Raw genomic sequence first — 18228 nt, forward strand, 5'->3', positions numbered from 1 at the left:
TAACCAGCTTTTTCAATGTGGAAGGTAGATACAAGTTAAATGCTTCCCCACAATTATTAAGCACATGCTCTCAAAATTAAATAAGTCTCAGAATTAAGAAAGTAAGTTCCATAAGTAAAGCTAAACCAAGATCAATAATTCAAACCTCATTGCAATTTGCTCATGGAAACTCTCAGCTCATCTTGTCTCTCAATCTTGCTAGAACTCTCTCCTTTTTTTCTCTCATATGTATGTGTAAGGCTTTATCTGGAGCTCTGGAAAGGTTAGTCCTAACAAAAGATATTATAATCAAGATATTATCAAAACAAGAATTTCTTCTTATGGATTTACAGAGACTCATCAAAAAGACCATTGGAAAATAATTTCTTTGTGGAGAGGGAGAGAATGGAACACACACTTTGGATGGTGGACATGTGCAAATGGCAACGGTTGATCCCAAGGCACAACTGAAGTCCTTGTTATCGGATTGCACATGGTTGGAAAAATTGAGTATAGAATAATCTTCAAAGTATCTGGAGTTTAATGAAGCTAAAGGAACCGAGGAGCTTTTCATCATTATTTATTTCATTTTTTCTCTTTTTTTTCTTTATTTCTTTTTGCTCCTCAGAACCGTTGGCAACACAATGCACTTACTCCACCTCCCCCCATGCTTGAACGATTGCTTGTCCTCAAGCAATGAAGTGATGATAACTTGATGGAGTGAGTGCACAAAACCTTTATCAATTCTCTGGACTCAACTTTGGAATTCAAGGGAGCATCTCCTCGTGAAAGATTGAAGCCAACAGAGGAGGAAAAGGGGCAGGCCGGCCGGCCTAGGGGTGTTGAGCCGGCCGGCCTACTGCCTGTAGGCCTCCACTTCTTCGGATTTTTCTTCTACGAACTCTTTGATGCTTCCCAAGCTTATGTTTTACTGAATTTTGCTCTTGATTCCACTGTTTTGCCGTCGAAATAAATATATACTCAATATATAGGTTGTGGTCAAGGAGGTGTTTCACAAAAAGATGTTTTTGGTTAGGGGTGGATATCCAGCGAAGTTTGCGATGTTCCCGGTATAGAAACTCACAATGCATGGATAGAATGGCTAGCAAAAGAGAGGTACACAAAAATACGGAATGGTCAGCTTCTTAGTCTCGTACCAAAGAAGATAATTCCTGAATTAATTCACTTGAAAATAATTCTTACTCTATGGTTTGTTATGATATATCATTTAGGCTTGTAGAAGGGTAGAGCAATTGCAAAAGGTATCATTGACAAGGTTAGCTCAAAATTAAACCAAATTAAATTTTCCTTGACAAGCTTAAGTAAGAGAGCAAGAGTAAAAGATATGGGTCTTAATTTATCATAACCTCCACAATTGAATTAGCCGGCATTTAATTAATTTTCAGATCATGTTAGAGAGAGCATTAGTTTAATCATGCATAAACCAAGCACAAGAAAGTAGACAAAGCGGCAACGATCATCATATTTTAACATGGCACAAACTTTCTATCATCATTACTAACCATAACATTAAAGCGTGGGTGATGCATTTATTTATCATGGTGATGAAAACAAAAGAAAGCAAATTGCACACATGCTGAAATAAATAAAATAGAAAATTGCTACGCACACATAAGCTTGCACACATGCTGAAAATAAATGAAAAGAAATAGAAAATCCAAACCACACATGCGAGCATTTTATTCATGGTCATGCCGTCGATTAATCTCCTTGATTGGCTCTTGCATTGTATCCTTGATCATAATACTGCTGAAATGCTCCTCCATTAAATTGTTCCGGTGGCGCCAGGCCTAGAAGTCCCATTTGATATGCGATTCCCGCGGTTCCATCTTTTAGTTGGGTTGTATGCCTCCGGATGGCATCTATATCTTCCATGTTTCTTCTCGCATAAGCACCCATAATTCTCATTCCTTGTTCTGGTTGAGGAAGGTCAAAATATTGTGCTCCAAATGACAGGTCGGGCATCTCTCCTTGATATGACAAGGGTGGGTAGCCGTAGTTGCTAAATGGTGGGGGTGCCGCCGCAGCGTGCCCCCATGCTTGTTCTTGGCTTCCTTCCCATTGACTCGTCCATCCTTGCGGGTATCCCTGTCCACTTGATGCACCTTGAAATTCATTCCTCCAATAAGCAGACCTTGGCGGTGGAAGGTTTACTTCCAAGTCTTTTTGTTGTGCCGATGCCGATGTCCCTTCAATTAACCTTCATCTTTTTGATTGCTTCACCTTTTTTCCAATATTTTCAACTCGCCAATCAGTCATCCCTCTTACAAATAATTTCAGCCTTTGATCGGGGAGGGAAATATCCATCTCAGAAATAGTAAATCCCTTCTTTTCATCCCCTCCGATTTAATGGCCTTGCCTCAAATGATCAATCCCAATATCTCTTCCCGGGACATAAAATTTTTGGATCACTCGTAACCTCGGATTCATTGCTCGGGCTATCATTGTGAGATAACATCCCGAACCAACTTCTCCTGTGCCGGATGATGCTTCACAAAACCATCTTTCAACCATGATGTTGGTGGGATCAATTACTTGCTTCTTCACCAATGCAGCATACATCCAATTTAATTTTTGGTCGGTGACCTTCGATTCTCTCATCCTCCCGAGAATTCTCTTGCTCAACCAAGAGTGGAATATTTGGAGGGTAACATTACATATATTCTTTCTTTGGCGGTTGACATCTTTTGCTATTTTTGTCCAAAATTCATCAAGCTCTCCATCTTCAATTTGCACCATTTCATATGCATTACTTTTGAATCCGAGCAAGCTTCCTATTTCTCCATAGGTGATTACTTTCTCTTCATTCTTGAGCCTAAATTTCAGACATGGAACTTCTTCATCATCCACCACTTCCGTTGATTTTTTTAATGTCATGAACATCTCAAGAGCCACTTCTTCTTGCATATCAACCGTGACACCGTCGGAAAATAACTTCCAACCGATGTTCTCCAATAGCTCATAGATGTCATGATGAAATCCCAGCTTCACCAATGCTTCATCATCAAAATCATAATTTGCTCGTAGTCTTCCCTTCATGAACTTGAGCCTTTCTTTTTCTTCCTTCGACAAGATAATAAACTCATATTCTGAATTCTTGGGCTTGCATGGTGGTGGTGCGGATGACCTTGTCGAACGCCGTGGAGGAGGTGGCATTCCTTCGGTGAATCTCATGGAGGAGCTTCTCGGGTCTCTCATCCCACCAAGGAGCAGCATGTCGCACCTCGGTGAGGGGTTGTCTTCCTCCATGCTCCGCGGAGACTCGGAGACCGAGTGCCTCCGTGAAGAACTTGCCGATGCGTCGGATGTTGATGAACGCGTCCTTCTCCTCCCGGCGATGAACTTCATGGGGCCACTCATGGTGACTCCTTGCTACACACACTCAAAAACAAACACACCGGGGGTTTCTTGCCAGCGGGAGAACAATATATCGAAGAGTGGAACAAAGTAGGAATTGTGGTGAATTTTCTGAGATTTTTGGAGTAGATTTTGGTGGACGAATTTTTCAGGGCTCTATCTGATGTTTCTGGGCAAAGAACTTGAAGAACATAAGCAAGGAACTGAGTGAGGAGTATACCTGCCAAAGGGGAGCACCAGAGGGCATAAATAGGGGCCAGGCCGGCCGGCCTAGGGCCTTGGGGCCGGCCGACCTAGGGCATTTCTGGCTCCTCTCCACTTCAATTTTCTCTGGTGGCTTTCTGGTGCAATTATTTGTTTCTGTCCAGTACATCTTGTATGCTTTGCACCGCCCAAATCATGTGAACCACTCCTTCTTTGCCTTTGATGTCCACTTGCAACATTATTTCTCCACTTTGTGTCATTCACCTTGTCCCATGCTTAATCATTCATCACATGGTGCTATCTTTGCTGGAAATCACATGTCCTTCCCATGCATGGCTGCTCCCTCCTTTGAATTATTTGCATGTGGTGGTAGGTAGAGAGCACAACTCTTTCCCGTGAACTCACTTTGATCAATGGATGTTAAACGAGCACATAAACCCTTTCCAAATCATGCTTAGATGTTTAATCCTCCTCTAACTTCGAAATTTCAGAATTGACTCAAAGCATGCAATGAGTTTAAATGAATAATTAGAGGGGAATTGAAACATCTTTACATTTGTAAGTCGAAAAATATTTCCCGACTATATTAATTTTGGTTGCACCGGAACCGTTCACTTTCATGAATTGATAGCGAACAATCTCGAATTCAACCGTGGGTCTTGGGTTTAGGTTCTAATTTTTGCCAAAATGAGAGAGAGAATTTTGAAAAAGAGAATAATTAAGGTTAGGAAAATTCTAGTCCTATGGTAATGAAACTGAAAATTCGCTCTATGTTTGTGCGAACCTACGCATCAAGAATTTAAGTAATATAAACATAGCGCGGCTCTACTCATGTGTTTTATCTCAACTTGGTCCGGCCGTCATGGACAGGACGGTCGCCAAAAATAGGTATGGAATTTTGTATGTGGCTTTCTCAAGAAGAGGCAAATAAATCATAGGATGGCTCATGTCATTGGTTTAAAATAAGAAATAATATCGGAATGACTGAGCGAATAGAATCCAAATCGAGATGTTCGACCGAACGACCAATTGTTCAAAAGTGTATCATGTTCTTGCGTAGCAAAATTCTCAACTTACTTACCTAAACTTTTCACGGGTTGTCCTCCCGGCAGCTTATTCTTGACTCGACGAACGGGTTGAACTCCCGGCAGCTTTATTCTTGACTCGACGAACGGGTTGCCTCCCGCAAAGCGCTTCGTTTATAGTCTATAGCTAGACTTTCTTCTTCTTCACTTCGGACCAACGCTCGGTGATGGCGCTGCAGTCTTGGGTACCCACTTCCGCACAATCCTTGGTGCGGGTTTGTCTTCTACGTTAGTCATCTTTTTGGTCTTCACAGGCGGGCTTTTAGCTTTCTTCTTGACGGGTGCAACGATCTTCTTTGTCGTGATGGACGCGACGACTTCTATCTCCTTCTTCGCTTCCTTCTTGTTCGGCTCCTCTTCTTTTTTTGGCTTCTCCTCTGTGACACGGCAGTGAGGCGGAACATATTTGACATTGATCATGTTGCATACCTCGAGGCGTGGACGAAACTTGAATTCGCTTGTGGTGCCATTGATGTCGAACTTTATCTCCCCCTTGCCAATGTCGATGTTCGCCCTTGCGGTCTTGAGGAAAGGCCTCCCAAGTATTAGAGGCGCCTTGCTCCCTTCTCCCATATCGAGAATCAAAAAATCAACGGGGACTAAGTGTTCTCCAATCTTTACGGGCACGTCTTCGGCAATTCCCAAAGGATAGCGAACGGAATTGTCCGCTAACTCTAGGCACATGGCGGTGGGCTCCGGCTCCGGTAAGCGTAGCTTCTCGAACACATTCTTTGGCATGACGCTCACACTTGCACCGAGATCACAAAGTGCTCTTTCGAACATAAGAGATCCAATGGAACACGGGATGGTAGGACATCCGGGGTCCCTCTTCTTTTCAGGAGCTTCATTAGCGATTGCCGCGCTACATTCCTCGGTTAGCTTGACAGTGCTTGGCGGTATCTCGCGCTTGTTTCCCATGATGTCTTTGAAGTAGCGAGAATACGTCGGGACTTGTAGAGCGTCCAAGAGCGGCATATTGATGCTCAACCTGCGTACCATGTCAACAAATTTGTTGAACTGCTCATCTTCATGTTTACCTTTGTGGTATCGTGGCCTTGGCGGTAGAATCTTGGTGTCTATATCATCTAGCTCAAACTCTGGCTCTTCGGTGACTATCTCTGGCATAGGAGTAGGTGCCTTCTCCTTGATGATGGTCTCCACTTCAACTCTTGGCTTAGGCTTCCTTGCTCCCGCCACATGTTCGGGTTCTTCGGTCTCCTTTCCCGAGCGAGTTTGAATTGCCTTAGCCATCTCCGGACTTTGAGGTTGCCTGGGCAATTTTCCTTCATTGCTAGATAGGCGTCCGGCGAGCTGGGCTACTTGTGTTTCTAGCATCTTCATCATGTTGAGTACTTGAAGGTTAGAGCTCCCGACTTCCGTCACCTTGCCATCAATGTTCTCCAAGGTCTTGTCCATAGCCTTGAACTTGGTGACGGTGTCCTTGTTGATCTTGCCTTGCACCTCCATGAACTCCTTCAATTGTATACGAAGAGGCACCGAGTTTTGAATAGAAGAGCTTGCATTAAATTGGGGTCTACCTTGCCCGTAGCGAAAGTTGGTCGGCGGAATCCATTCTCCCTTCTTCATGTAGTCGAGCATCTTGGCTTCCTCCGGGCAATTCTTTTGTACATGGTCGTACTCTCCACATTCTTCACATATAGACCTTGCTTCGGCCACCTTCAAATCGATAGCTTGGGCTTCTCTCTTTTCCACTTCCATCTTCTCCAACCTTCTCATGAGCGAGTCGATCTTCCCTTCTAGCACTTCTTCGCGTTCCACTTGTAATACACTCTTCGCGGCGCCCACGGCTTGGAGTGGTTGTAGGTGCCCCGATGATGCCCATGCGTCATTGTCCGCCACCTTCTTGAATAGCTTGAAAACTTGAGTAGGCGTGAGCTCAATGATAGAACCTCCGGCCGATGCGTCAATGATCCCCCTTGATGCAGTAGTGAGGCCTTGATAGAACTTCTGGACCACATCTTCCCTCGAGAACTTGTGATGAGGTACGGCGCGGATGTAGTCGTTGAAGCGCTCATAGGCTTCCGCAATAGTCTCCGTCGGGGCTTGCGCGAATGTTGCAATCTTGTTGCGCAGAATCTAGGTCTTTCATGGCGAGTAGAACTCCGTCATGAACTCTTTCATCAAGGACTCCCAATTTTGCACTGTGTGCGGTGGTAGAGAATGAAACCATTGCAGCGCTCTCCCAAGTAGAGAGAACGGAAAGAGCCTCGCTCTTATTTGATCTTGAGTCATCCCTTGCATGTCGAAGGTGCGGCATAGTTGGAGGAATGCTTGAAGATGTAGATTAGCGTCTTCTTTTCCAGTGAAGGGCGAGCTTTGCACCATCCTTATGATTGAAGTCTTGATCTCGAACGGAACTCCGATGTTGTCGAGATTTTGGATCGGCAAGTCCCGAACGTCCGGAGTGCATAGCTCTCCGATCGTAAGCTCCGACTCCGGTAGCGCCATCCCTTGGTGAAGTGACGCCTCCTTTGGACTTGTTGGTGGAGTTGCTTGGGGTGAAGACGATGAATCGTCGGCTTCAACTTTTGGATCTACTAGTTCCGGCTTCCTTGATCGTACTTCTCGTCTCCTTTGCCTGTAAATTTTTTCTGGATCATCCACAAAATTTTCGGGTTTGTTGGAGAGGCTCCCGTCCATCTCCTGTTAGGGGTTAGTGAAAAGAAAAGAAAAATATATACGAGATCTAAAAGATGAATATAAAAGAAAAATAAAGCAAAATCTAGATTAGATTGATTTTCGTGGAATAGATCCGTTTTTTTAGTTAGCTCAGAAAAATAAGAGATCTAAAAAAATAAAAAATAAAAAATAAAAAATCAAGAAATATTTACGAATGCAAGTAAGATTGGATCTTAAATCGATGGTTCCCCGGCAACGGCGCCAGAAAAGCTTGTTGACGCTCCTTAGCGCCTCCGATTTATATACCGCAAGCGCACGGTTTCGTGTAGCTTTTTCCTCAGAGTATTCCCCCAAGGTTTATCAATCCACGGAACCAAAGAGACAAGAAACAATCTACTAGCATAGAAATTCCTTTGTGTGAGATGGTGAAAACGAATCTAATCTACTAAAAACACGACAAACACCGAAGGTAGCAAGAGAAAGTTAGAGATAACCAATCTAGATCACCTAGATCATGCATATGTTGTAGTTCCAGCTAGATAAAGTGAAGTAAAATAGATGTGAATCTCAATGAAAAGCATCTTTAAACTCAAAACCTCCAATCCGATCCCTCGATACCCAACCTACTAAGTGGCAACGGCCTGTCACGATGCCACCCCTTTCAATGGGATACCCTGAAGCAAGTCGAACCCCCTTTGGTAGTTCCGCCATGAACCTCTAGCCACCATGACTACAAGATCATGCTAAGTGATCTATCTCGATAATATATCTAAGATGAAGCGAACCCAAACAAAAGAACGAAATCGAAAGAGGAGAACATGGTCGCTAAACATGTTCTTGAATGCCGAACCCCCTCTTGAATGCCGACGGGACGGCGCCAGCACACCAATCAACCGCCGCGCCACTCGGGGCTCGATCGCCGCACGACCCGCCAATGGGAGGTGGCCCCGAACGGGGGGAAACGAGGCGTCCGCAGTATAGCGATAAGACGCGATGACCGGCCTCGAGATTCTACAGCGCCAGCGCCCCAATCGACCATCAAGACGGACTAGACCCCGTCGCATCGTCACTGGCGCATGCCGAAAGCTGAGGGCGCGGGCAGTTGGATGGGATGCCCTGGTCATGAGTCATCAAGACCAAGTCCAGTGGCTCCACGATCATTAAAAAATCGCAGAGCTGCTTGGGGGCCTCTGACGGGGGTATAAACCCAGGATCCCTAGCAGCCCAGACTCGTATGATCGGAAGCCCGGCAGGCTCGCCAGGCCATGAAACACGACGGTCCACTAACCGGCGCGAGAAGATACCTTCGCTTCTAAGGCGACGATTCCAGGAGCCCGACCTCCCGGGACACGTGGAAGCCCTCCGACCTAGCGCCCCAGGTCAGAGCCGTGCCGATGACCCAGGACGTGTGCTCCAAGAACGCTGCGCCTCCTGACAGGCGTGCCAGCCAAGACAGGCCTCGTGCAGGCCCCAAGACGCCAGCTCTCCTTATCTTGCGGCAAGAGATTAGCCAGCAGGACTCCCTGACAAGGGGACAGCGCCGCTCGCGCAGGCCCCGTGACACAACGGGAGGGGGCGTCCATAGACGCTGCCCCCCTCATCGTAATGATGGTTGCCTCTGCGCACCATCTCATTACGCCAGCGAGTGTGACCGGATGCCTCCGGTCAGACCTCGGTAAGACACCCCTCACCAGGAGCGCCGTCCGGCTGACAAGAGCTACGTAGGGGAGGCGTGAGATAGCCCCGCCGACAAGGAACATAGGCTCTGACGGACAATACCGAAGGAGACCCCCGAGTAACCAACCAAGCGGTCGCGCCGTCCTGACTGAGCCAAGATGGGACAGTACCGGGGAACACGTCGCCCGAGAAGACCGCTAGGATCATCCCTTGCCCCAGAAGATTGCCAGGATCAAGCCTGCCCACTCTTGACCGACCGAGTGGGCCCTGAAGACTGACAAGGATGAATCGCATCCCGACGGTGCCTAGACACAGCACTAGATAAATATAAATGGGGCCCCACCTTGGACTATAAAAGGGAAAGCCCCCCATGTAGGAAAGGGTTGGACTCCCACGGGTTCGACACTGCTTGACCAGCTTGTAAGCTCCCCTCTGAACTTTGAGCACACGGGTTCGAGAGCAATAGAGTAAGAACACCACCCCCATACTGGAAATATTTGCCAGTCAATTCATCGGTTCTTCCTTTTCAGTTGGGCCTGAAAAATGATGGCCTCCGCATCGATAGTGGCAAGTCAATTTGATAGTCCAAGGATCACATGATTCACGACATTTGGCACACTGCAAGCTGTTTTTTTTTGTATGGCTTAAGTTTACAAGCTCTGTAAAATATTTTCGCCGTTCCAAAGAGTTTGTAGCAGATATACAAGGGTGGTGGCAAGAGACTCAACTCTGATCTTTGCGCCCAGCTTAAGGTCTATCCTCCCCCCATCATGGCGGCTGCAAGGGCAATTCGGTTTGCCGTTTTTGAGAGCACAGTGTCTGTGAATGATTGGTGTAGTGAGTGGTTGTCGACCCCAATTGAGGGTTTCGTGTAACATAAGAAGGCAAACGTATGCTATACAAATCCGGTTTCTATGCAAACTATGCAGACCAGTGGTCAGGACTCTAGGATTCTAATCCAAGGGATAGAGATGAAGGTGGATTCTATTAGCACTTAACCCCTCCCACCAATCCCCCTCCTAATCTCTGTTTGTGCAAAAAACACCCCGGGAACAAGTGCACCGATCGGTTCCTGTTCCTACCGTCGCTACTCGCGATCCAGGCGCTAGGCCGCCGCCGCCCGCTGCTTGACCGTCGCCCTCCTAGGTTGTTTGATTTCTGAAATCCTAATGAATTGAGTAGTGCAAGGGGCACGTAGTGTGTGTAGTTGTAGCAATTTCTCTAGATAACACAGGGAACAATATTCAGTTGGGCACGCTGATCTGGGCGGTCATCATCCTCATCAGATAATCTCAGGCGCACGCTGGGCGGTGTTAGGCACAGGGGCGGCGGCGGTCTCCTCCTGCAAGGGCGGTCTCGTCAGGTGGAGGGGCGAAGGCAGCCCAGCAGCGATCGCTAGGTCTCTAGCGGCGGCAGGAAAGAACGGAAAAGAACGGCAGCCCAGCAGCACAAAGAAAGATTAGGAGGGGGATTAGTGGGAGGAGTTAAGTCTAATAGAACCCACCTTCATCTCTAGTCTTTGGATTAGAATTCTAGAGTCCTGATCGCTGGTTTGCATAGGAACTGGATTTGCATAGCATACATTGCCACATAAGAATGTATGGTGATTAATTGATTGGATTAGCATGATAGGATGTAGGCCTGATTTTTTTTCTCTTTTAATTCGAGGTGTCCTCGTGCGTGTAATTGGAAGGGACACGCAAAATTTGAAAGACAATTTCATATGAAACATAAACTCTTTTTCTTTGCCACGATTCTGATTGTCCACCACTTACCCCGCTTATCCAGAAACTGATCCCGCTCTCTCGGTCCCAGCGGTCCCTCACGCCGGCCCAACCTAGATCCAACAGCGCTCAGACCCCTCCTCCCCTCTTCCCCTTGCTTCCCCGCTATAAACTCGCAGACGCACCCACCGAACAGCAATTCCACGAACCACAAGCCACACAGCCCCCTTTCCCCACCTCGATCTCGCACGCCTAGGGTTTCGTCTCGCCGCCCTCCTCCACCGCCACGATGCCGAAGAACAAGGGTAAGGGAGGCAAGAACCGGAAGCGGGGTAAGAACGAGGCGGACGACGACAAGCGCGAGCTCGTCTTCAAGGAGGACGGGCAGGAGTACGCGCAGGTGACCCGCATGCTCGGCAATGGCCGCTGCGAGGCCATCTGCGTCGACGGCACGCGCCGCCTCTGCCACATCCGGGGCAAGATGCACAAGAAGGTCTGGATCGCGGCGGGCGACATCGTCCTCGTCGGCCTCCGCGACTACCAGGACGACAAGGCCGACGTCATCCTCAAGTACATGAACGACGAGGCGCGCCTGCTCAAGGCCTACGGCGAGCTCCCCGAGACGCTCAGGCTCAACGAGGGCGTCGACGTCGACGGGCCCGAGGACGGCGAGGAGGGCAGCGACTACATCCAGTTCGAGGACGAGGACATCGACAAGATCTAAGATTCCTGTTTCTCCTCGCGGCTACTTTCTTATATGTAACTTATTGTTATGTGTTCTAGTGCCATGTGGTGATATGGTTTAGGCTGGCTGTTATGGATTTGCACTTTTGCCAGCATAATCTTGTGATGCGACGAGATGTGGTTAGGATCTGAGGTGGTTAAATAATCGCGGATTAATATCGTTCCAATCTGGTACATGCTGTTATTACAACAAGTGCTATACTGGTGCTGCTATTATTGTTCTCGATTGTGTTGTCAGGTTTGTTGATTTAGCTGATTGGCTGCAACTCTGGTTGCGGTCTATAATAATTTGGGGGCTGTGTGAGGGCTTCCTGAGAAATTTGAAGGCTTAATTCCAGTTCCATCTGCTCCATGAATGAATATTAGGAAACGGGTTCACAACATAGCTCCTTTTGCTGCTGCAGTGCTGAAGTGAGGTGTCCTGTTTATCTTCTTCTTTAGTCTATAAGATTCGCATGGATCGGTTTGGACAGGGCACGTTTATCTGGATATTTAGTTTCATGCTTTGGAAGTTCATGTTGCAGTTATACATTTATAAGCCATCTTGCTGCTCATTGGTACTTCTGTTACTCTGCTCACTGAAGTTTCTGCCTTCTATATTGCCCGCAAATGATGGTGCCCCGATCCTGGAGCAGATGGATGTTGACAACCAGATTGCGAAACTGATGGTGGAGCTGTCCTGCAGTCAAGACTACGAAATCGGGGATGGTACCACTGGGGTGGTGGTCATGGCAGGGGCTCTCCTAGAGCAGGCTGAGAAACTTCTGGAACGTGGCATTCACCCAATAAGGGTTGCTGAAGGTTATGAGATGGCATCAAGGATAGCTTTTGATCACCTTGAGCGCATCTCCCAAAAGTTTGAGTTCAGTGCGGACAATATAGAACCCCTGATTCAGACCTGCATGACGACACTGTCATCAAAGATGTAAGTCAGAAACTCAGCATGAATATGGTAAATTCTGTTCAATCAGTCAACCTTATGGGACAGGATTTGTCTTAATTATGGCTATAATGGTATTGCTTAGAGGCTCATCCAGTAATTTCTGCATATGAATAGGTTCTCAGGGGAACATGAATTTTAACTTGTTTCTCCTTGAAATAAAAAAACTTTTGGTATCCAATGATGTGACATAGAACTTTTTTTCTTGTTTCCTCATCTTTTATTTGTGTTGACCTACCAGAAATAGGATAATAGATTGTATTGGTTCCCACATCCTACAGTTCACTGATTCATATGCATAGTAACATGTTCTGTAGGATATGTATCTTGCTCCCAATCCCTCAATTTTTATGGTCTATAATGAAAAAAAGGAACACTTCTCTCTTTCATTTTACAACGTTATCATTATCAATTCTGTAGTTCTGCTCCTTGTATGAAATTTCTGTAGATTGTTCATCTGCCAGAAAATATACCTCTTTAAAGCAATTTCCCTGTCAGTAGATTCAAAAACAGAACAAAAGATCTGATGGTATTCATTCCTCTTATTATTCTACAGTGTTAGCCGCTGCAAGCGGGCACTGGCAGAGATTGCCATCAAAGCTGTCCTTGCAGTTGCTGATTTGGAGAGGAAGGATGTTAACTTGGATTTAATTAAAGTAGAAGGCAAGGTTGGTGGAAAGCTGGAGGACACGGAGCTCATATATGGAATTGTTGTCGACAAAGATACGAGTCACCCGCAAATGCCAAAGAAAATTGAGGATGCAAAAATAGCTATCCTGACTTGCCCATTTGAGCCTCCGAAGCCTAAGACAAAGCATAAGGTTGACATTGACACTGTAGAGAAATTCCAGACCCTGCGCGAGCAAGAGCAGAAGTACTTCGATGAAATGGTTCAAAAGTGCAAGGTAAACATTAGACTATTTTTGTAGTATGGAGTATCCTTGGTTTTAGTATCTGGGTGTAATATTTTGTGCATGCACATTTTCATATTGTTCTCTATTTGAGATCCTTAAATTATATAATTTTTGTTGTTACTTTGCTTAGTTTTCATTTCTCTCCCATGGTTTTGTTGTATGCATTGTAATAGATTTTGAAATACTTCCTCTTGAAATTATTAATTTAGTTATTACGCATGTCTGAAGTATTTGCTTCATTTGGTGTGCCTTTTCTCAGTAACTATTCACATATTATTTTCTGTAGGATGTTGGTGCGACCCTGGTTATATGTCAATGGGGTTTTGACGATGAAGCCAATCATCTTTTGATGCACAGAAATCTGCCAGCTGTCAGATGGGTTGGTGGTGTTGAATTGGAATTGATTGCCATTGCTACAGGTTCGCATGCTTATTGCAATCTTATCTGACTATGACGACTAGTGCAGACAGTACTAATATTTGAAAACTGACTGCAGGAGGCCGGATTGTTCCGAGATTCCAAGAACTGAGTCCTGAAAAGCTCGGGAAGGTATCAATCTTCTTCACATATTTTTATTTCAGTAATAAGGAATATGCACGGGTAACGGGTTAAGGATGTGGTGTTCAATTACACATTTTTAGTGCCTTCGTACATGAACCGGGAAAGCTGGTAAATCATATGTGGAGACAGGGGCTGTATTGACATATTCCTCTACCTAAAAAGAAACTGCTTTCCTGTTTCTGACAGGAAGTAATAATTATTAATTAGAAATTTCATTAATTTGATGGTAAAGGTATATTGTTTTATTGCTGAAAGTTTAGGATATGTGCCGGCTTTTAAGTGTTTTATGCGAGTTATGAAGGTGATTTGATTTATCTCTGGCCAATAAATTGAAGATCTATTAATCTTGATGTTGTTTATTATAGCACTCTTCGTAGCTTTAGCTGTTTTGGTGTAGCCTTGTTCTTTTGAGCACACCATTCAAATGACTGATGCACTTCTACAATACTACAGTACAAAAACACTCTGCGCTCATCTTTTTTATATTGCAAGTACCAAGTAGTTACATGTTAAATCTTTTTTCAATACTCTGCTTCAATAGGCTGGATTGGTCAGAGAGAAGTCATTTGGAACAACCAAGGACCGGATGCTTTAAATTTAACTATTTTCATTCGTGGTGGTATGTTCTGACAATCTTACCTCCTTTCATTCTTTCATTCATATACCGTTACATGTGTCTACTTCTTTATGACATCAATATTTCATATGGTTTGGGCACTACACAATTTGTACTGAATAAAGTGGAATTGATTATATCTTTTAGCCAGAGTGGATGCTATATAGTTATATCACAATTCTGATTGAACTGTCCTGCCAAAGATTGTCTCAACTAACTGTTGCCTCTTGGGGCTAATCCTACATCAGGAATCCAGATTGTTTAAGTTTGTGCTGTGAAACATAGAATATGCAATTCATTTGTTAGAGGACAACAAACCTTTCCGGTTCTTACCGAGATCATGCACTGAACTCATTTCAGTAATCAACTATGCTTGATGATATTTTCTATTAAGTTTCTGCGGCAAAACTAACTGCTCTGCTGTACAGGAAACAAAATGATGATTGAGGAGACCAAGCGCAGTCTTCATGATGCTCTTTGTGTGGCAAGGAATCTAATCCGCAATAACTCAATCGTGTATGGTGGAGGCTCAGCAGAAATATCTTGCTCGATTGCTGTTGAAACCATAGTCACAAAGTTCCTGGGTCGATCGGGTCGAGGAACGGGGTCGAGGGTCGAGGGTCGTCATTTTATAAAATTGTGGTACGAATGGGGTATACATCTATGGAACGATAAATTATTATGTGGGACGCGATCCTGATTCATCGGGGTCGATATCTTCGGGTCGATAAAGACAAAAACTATATATGTGCTACTAATGAAGAAAATAATCTGCACAAGCATATAAGAAACATATAAAAGAGTACATTTAGACCATGCTACACGTACTCAGCTCATTGTCTAACAAAAACCACACCAATCCACTGTCCTTAACCTCCTTATCCCAACTAAATCTGCTAGCAATGGGGCTGCGACCCCTTTCAAACCGGGACACGATCCAATCTTGAATAGGACACTGACCCTCTTCGACCCCGACCCTCGAATCGGAACGACGTTCCCGGGTCGAGGGACGAGGCATCGACCCCGAATCTTGTGACTATGGTTGAAACTGCTGCTGATCGACACCCTGGAGTTGAGCAGGTGTTCATCGACTTTGGAGCTTGTAGTTGCAAAAATTATGCAATGCTATACCTTCTGACTGTTTCTTTGTTGTGCAGTATGCTATCAGATCATTTGCTGATGCATTAGATGCTGTTCCACTAGCCTTAGCGGAAAATAGTGGTTTGCCACCTATTGATACGTTAACTGCTGTGAAAGCACAAGTTAAGGTATTGGAGTTCTCTATCCCATTGTCATGCACTTGTCTAGTCAGATTGCCTATTGTTGTCCTTTCAGCACTTGTGTGATCAGAAGCTATGTTCTTTTTAGTTTTAGTGTATGGTATTCTTGCTGTGCATAGATATATTATTTGTAAATCATAGTGATATGCTTGACTGAACCTTTCCAGGAGAGCAACCCCCACTGGGGCATAGACTGCAATGATGTTGGCACGAACGACATGAAGGAGCAGAATGTCTTTGAGACTCTGATTGGCAAGCAGCAGCAGATCTTGCCACGCAAGTGGTGAAGATGATTCTCAAGATCGACGACGTGATCTCGCCATCCGAGTACTGATGAAGGAAAGCCTGAGAAAGAAGGGGAGCTGCGCTTGGTGATGATCTAGCAGTAGGTTGATGTGCCATTCTTCATTGTGCTTATTTTTGAGAAGTCTTGCTGGATAAGATAGGGCCATAAGTTGCAGGACGTCAAGACTCAAGACTAGGACATGTTTCATGTTGAGAGGAGGGTTGCCAGCATGTGGTCTGCGCCAGAGGGTTGTGAGGCGAGTCGTCTTGTGCAGGGTGCAAGCGGAGGTGCACTGCTCCAAAAGAACCATTCCACATGCTATATGAGGTCTCATTTTCAATTTATGCTGTTTCATGGGGCTTATTCCAGAACCAAATCATCCAAAAAATCTGTAAGAATTTATTGAGGTTATCAGAAACTGATGGTTATGTTGTGGTAAATTTAATGGTTGCTATACCATCAATATTGTTATGTGACGAAATGTGAACACCGGTTCTCCAGATGATTTGAACCCGGACGATGTTGCCATGCCATCACTATTGTTTACGCCGGTTGGCTCCAAAGCATTGGGTTAATATAAGCGATCAGCGGAAAGTAAGTGTACAACCACATCCGTGTCCAGATCCTTGGCATAGTCCCAGCCTGAACCGAAGTACCTGTATGTTCAACAGTATCTAATATAGATCGAGATTCAATTGATTTGGGATACAGAGGCACACATGTTTTTTTTTCTCAATGATACTTTTATCTTAAAAAGGGACTATTTGTTTGAGTTGTAGTTTTTGAGTTTTTTTAAAAAGCTGCTGCTGGCTTTTTGTTCTAAAAATCCAACACTAGCTTTTAGAAGATGTGTTTGGCTTCCTGAGCTTAAAAAGCTAAAAAAAACTTTAAAACTAAGCTTTCCAACTTTCCCCATAAACTTGATTTTTCTAGATTTCCAGAAGCTGCACGCCAGGACCGTCAAAAATGTTAAGGAGGGCCTACGTACTTAGACTAGCAAATCCACACACAGTTTATTAGTATCAATATCAGAGGACAGCCTAGATCAATTGATGCACGCCAATCAATTCATCATCGATTAAATGAATTAAAAAAAACTTGACATGTAGCAGGTACAGCTGAAGTTTAGTTTAGTACGGGCACATCCAAACTTCCAGCTATAGATGTCCATTTGGGCCGCCCGGCCCGGCCCGAGCCCAAGCCCGCCCTGGCCCGGTCATCTCCGGGCCGTGCCTGGCCCGGCCCTATTTCTTAGCGGGCCGTGCCGGGTCAGCCCACGGGCTGCGCCGACTGCCCAGGCACAGGCCCACGGGCCTGTTTCGTGTCGGGCCAGCCCGCAGAGCCCGGCCTGCTTGTCAGGCTTGGGCCTCCCGCGGCCCATGATGGGGCGCGCCGCCGCGCCGGTACTCGGCCGCAGGAGCGGCAAAGGCGGCGGCGGAGAGGCTACGGCGGCGGAGAGGCTAGAGTAGAGCAGGAGGGGCGGGAGGAAGTGCGGCGGCGGCGGAGAGGCGAGGTAGGGAGGCAGCGCCTGTAGAGCTCCCACTCCCAGTCCGGCGGTGCTAGATCTAGCCGGCTAGGGTTGCGGGGAAAGGGGGCGCGGTCGATGGCAGGGTGAGGGAGCGGAGGCCGGAGGGGGCGGCGTCGACGACGGGGCGAGGGAGCGGAGGTCGGAGCTCGGAGGGGCGGCGTCGATGGCGGGGCCAGGGAGTGGGGTCGGAGGGGGCGGCGTCGACGACGGGGTGAGCCCTCGGAGGCTCGGACCCCGGAGGGAGCGGAGGCCGGAGGGAGTGGCGTGGACGGCGGGGCGAGCCCTCGGAGGGAGCGGACGCCGGCGCCCGGAAGGGAGACGGGGCGTCGGGGTGTGCTGGAGCCTGGAGGGGAGGGTCAAGGGTGGGGGTAGGCTAGGGTTTGGCCGTAGGACTTTGTGGAGCGGGGCGTGGCCGCGTGGGGAGGTTGCTGGGTGGGCTGGGCTGGCTGCCGACGTTGGGGTTAGCGGGCCGCATACGAGCCGGCCTGCTACTTCCGTGCCGGGCCATACCGGCCCACGAGCGGGGGTGCAGCCCAAGCCCGGGCACAGGTAGCGGGCCGGGCTAGCCCGGGCACGGTTTGGATCGGGCCGGGTCATGTTTGAGCGGGGCCAAATTGGTCGTGCTTAGGCCGGGCCAGCAGCTACGGTCGCCATCTATACTTCCAGCCGACA

At 46.6% G+C, this 18228-nt stretch overlaps 1 protein-coding gene and 1 pseudogene across 1 annotated transcript; both read left to right on the top strand.

The window, feature by feature from the left end:
- The first annotated feature begins 10784 nt into the window (after nt 1–10784).
- On the top strand, nt 10785–11655 carry LOC120690293 (eukaryotic translation initiation factor 1A). Its single transcript, XM_039972892.1, has one exon. It carries the CDS (start codon nt 10977–10979, stop codon nt 11409–11411), a length of 435 nt encoding a protein of 144 aa, XP_039828826.1. The 5' UTR covers nt 10785–10976; the 3' UTR covers nt 11412–11655.
- Nucleotides 11656–11708: 53 nt separating this feature from the next.
- Nucleotides 11709–16499, top strand: LOC120690292 (annotated as a pseudogene).
- Nucleotides 16500–18228: the final 1729 nt, after the last annotated feature.

The sequence above is a fragment of the Panicum virgatum genome, chromosome 9N (genome assembly GCF_016808335.1).
Source record: "Panicum virgatum strain AP13 chromosome 9N, P.virgatum_v5, whole genome shotgun sequence".
Taxonomy (NCBI): Eukaryota; Viridiplantae; Streptophyta; class Magnoliopsida; order Poales; family Poaceae; genus Panicum; species Panicum virgatum.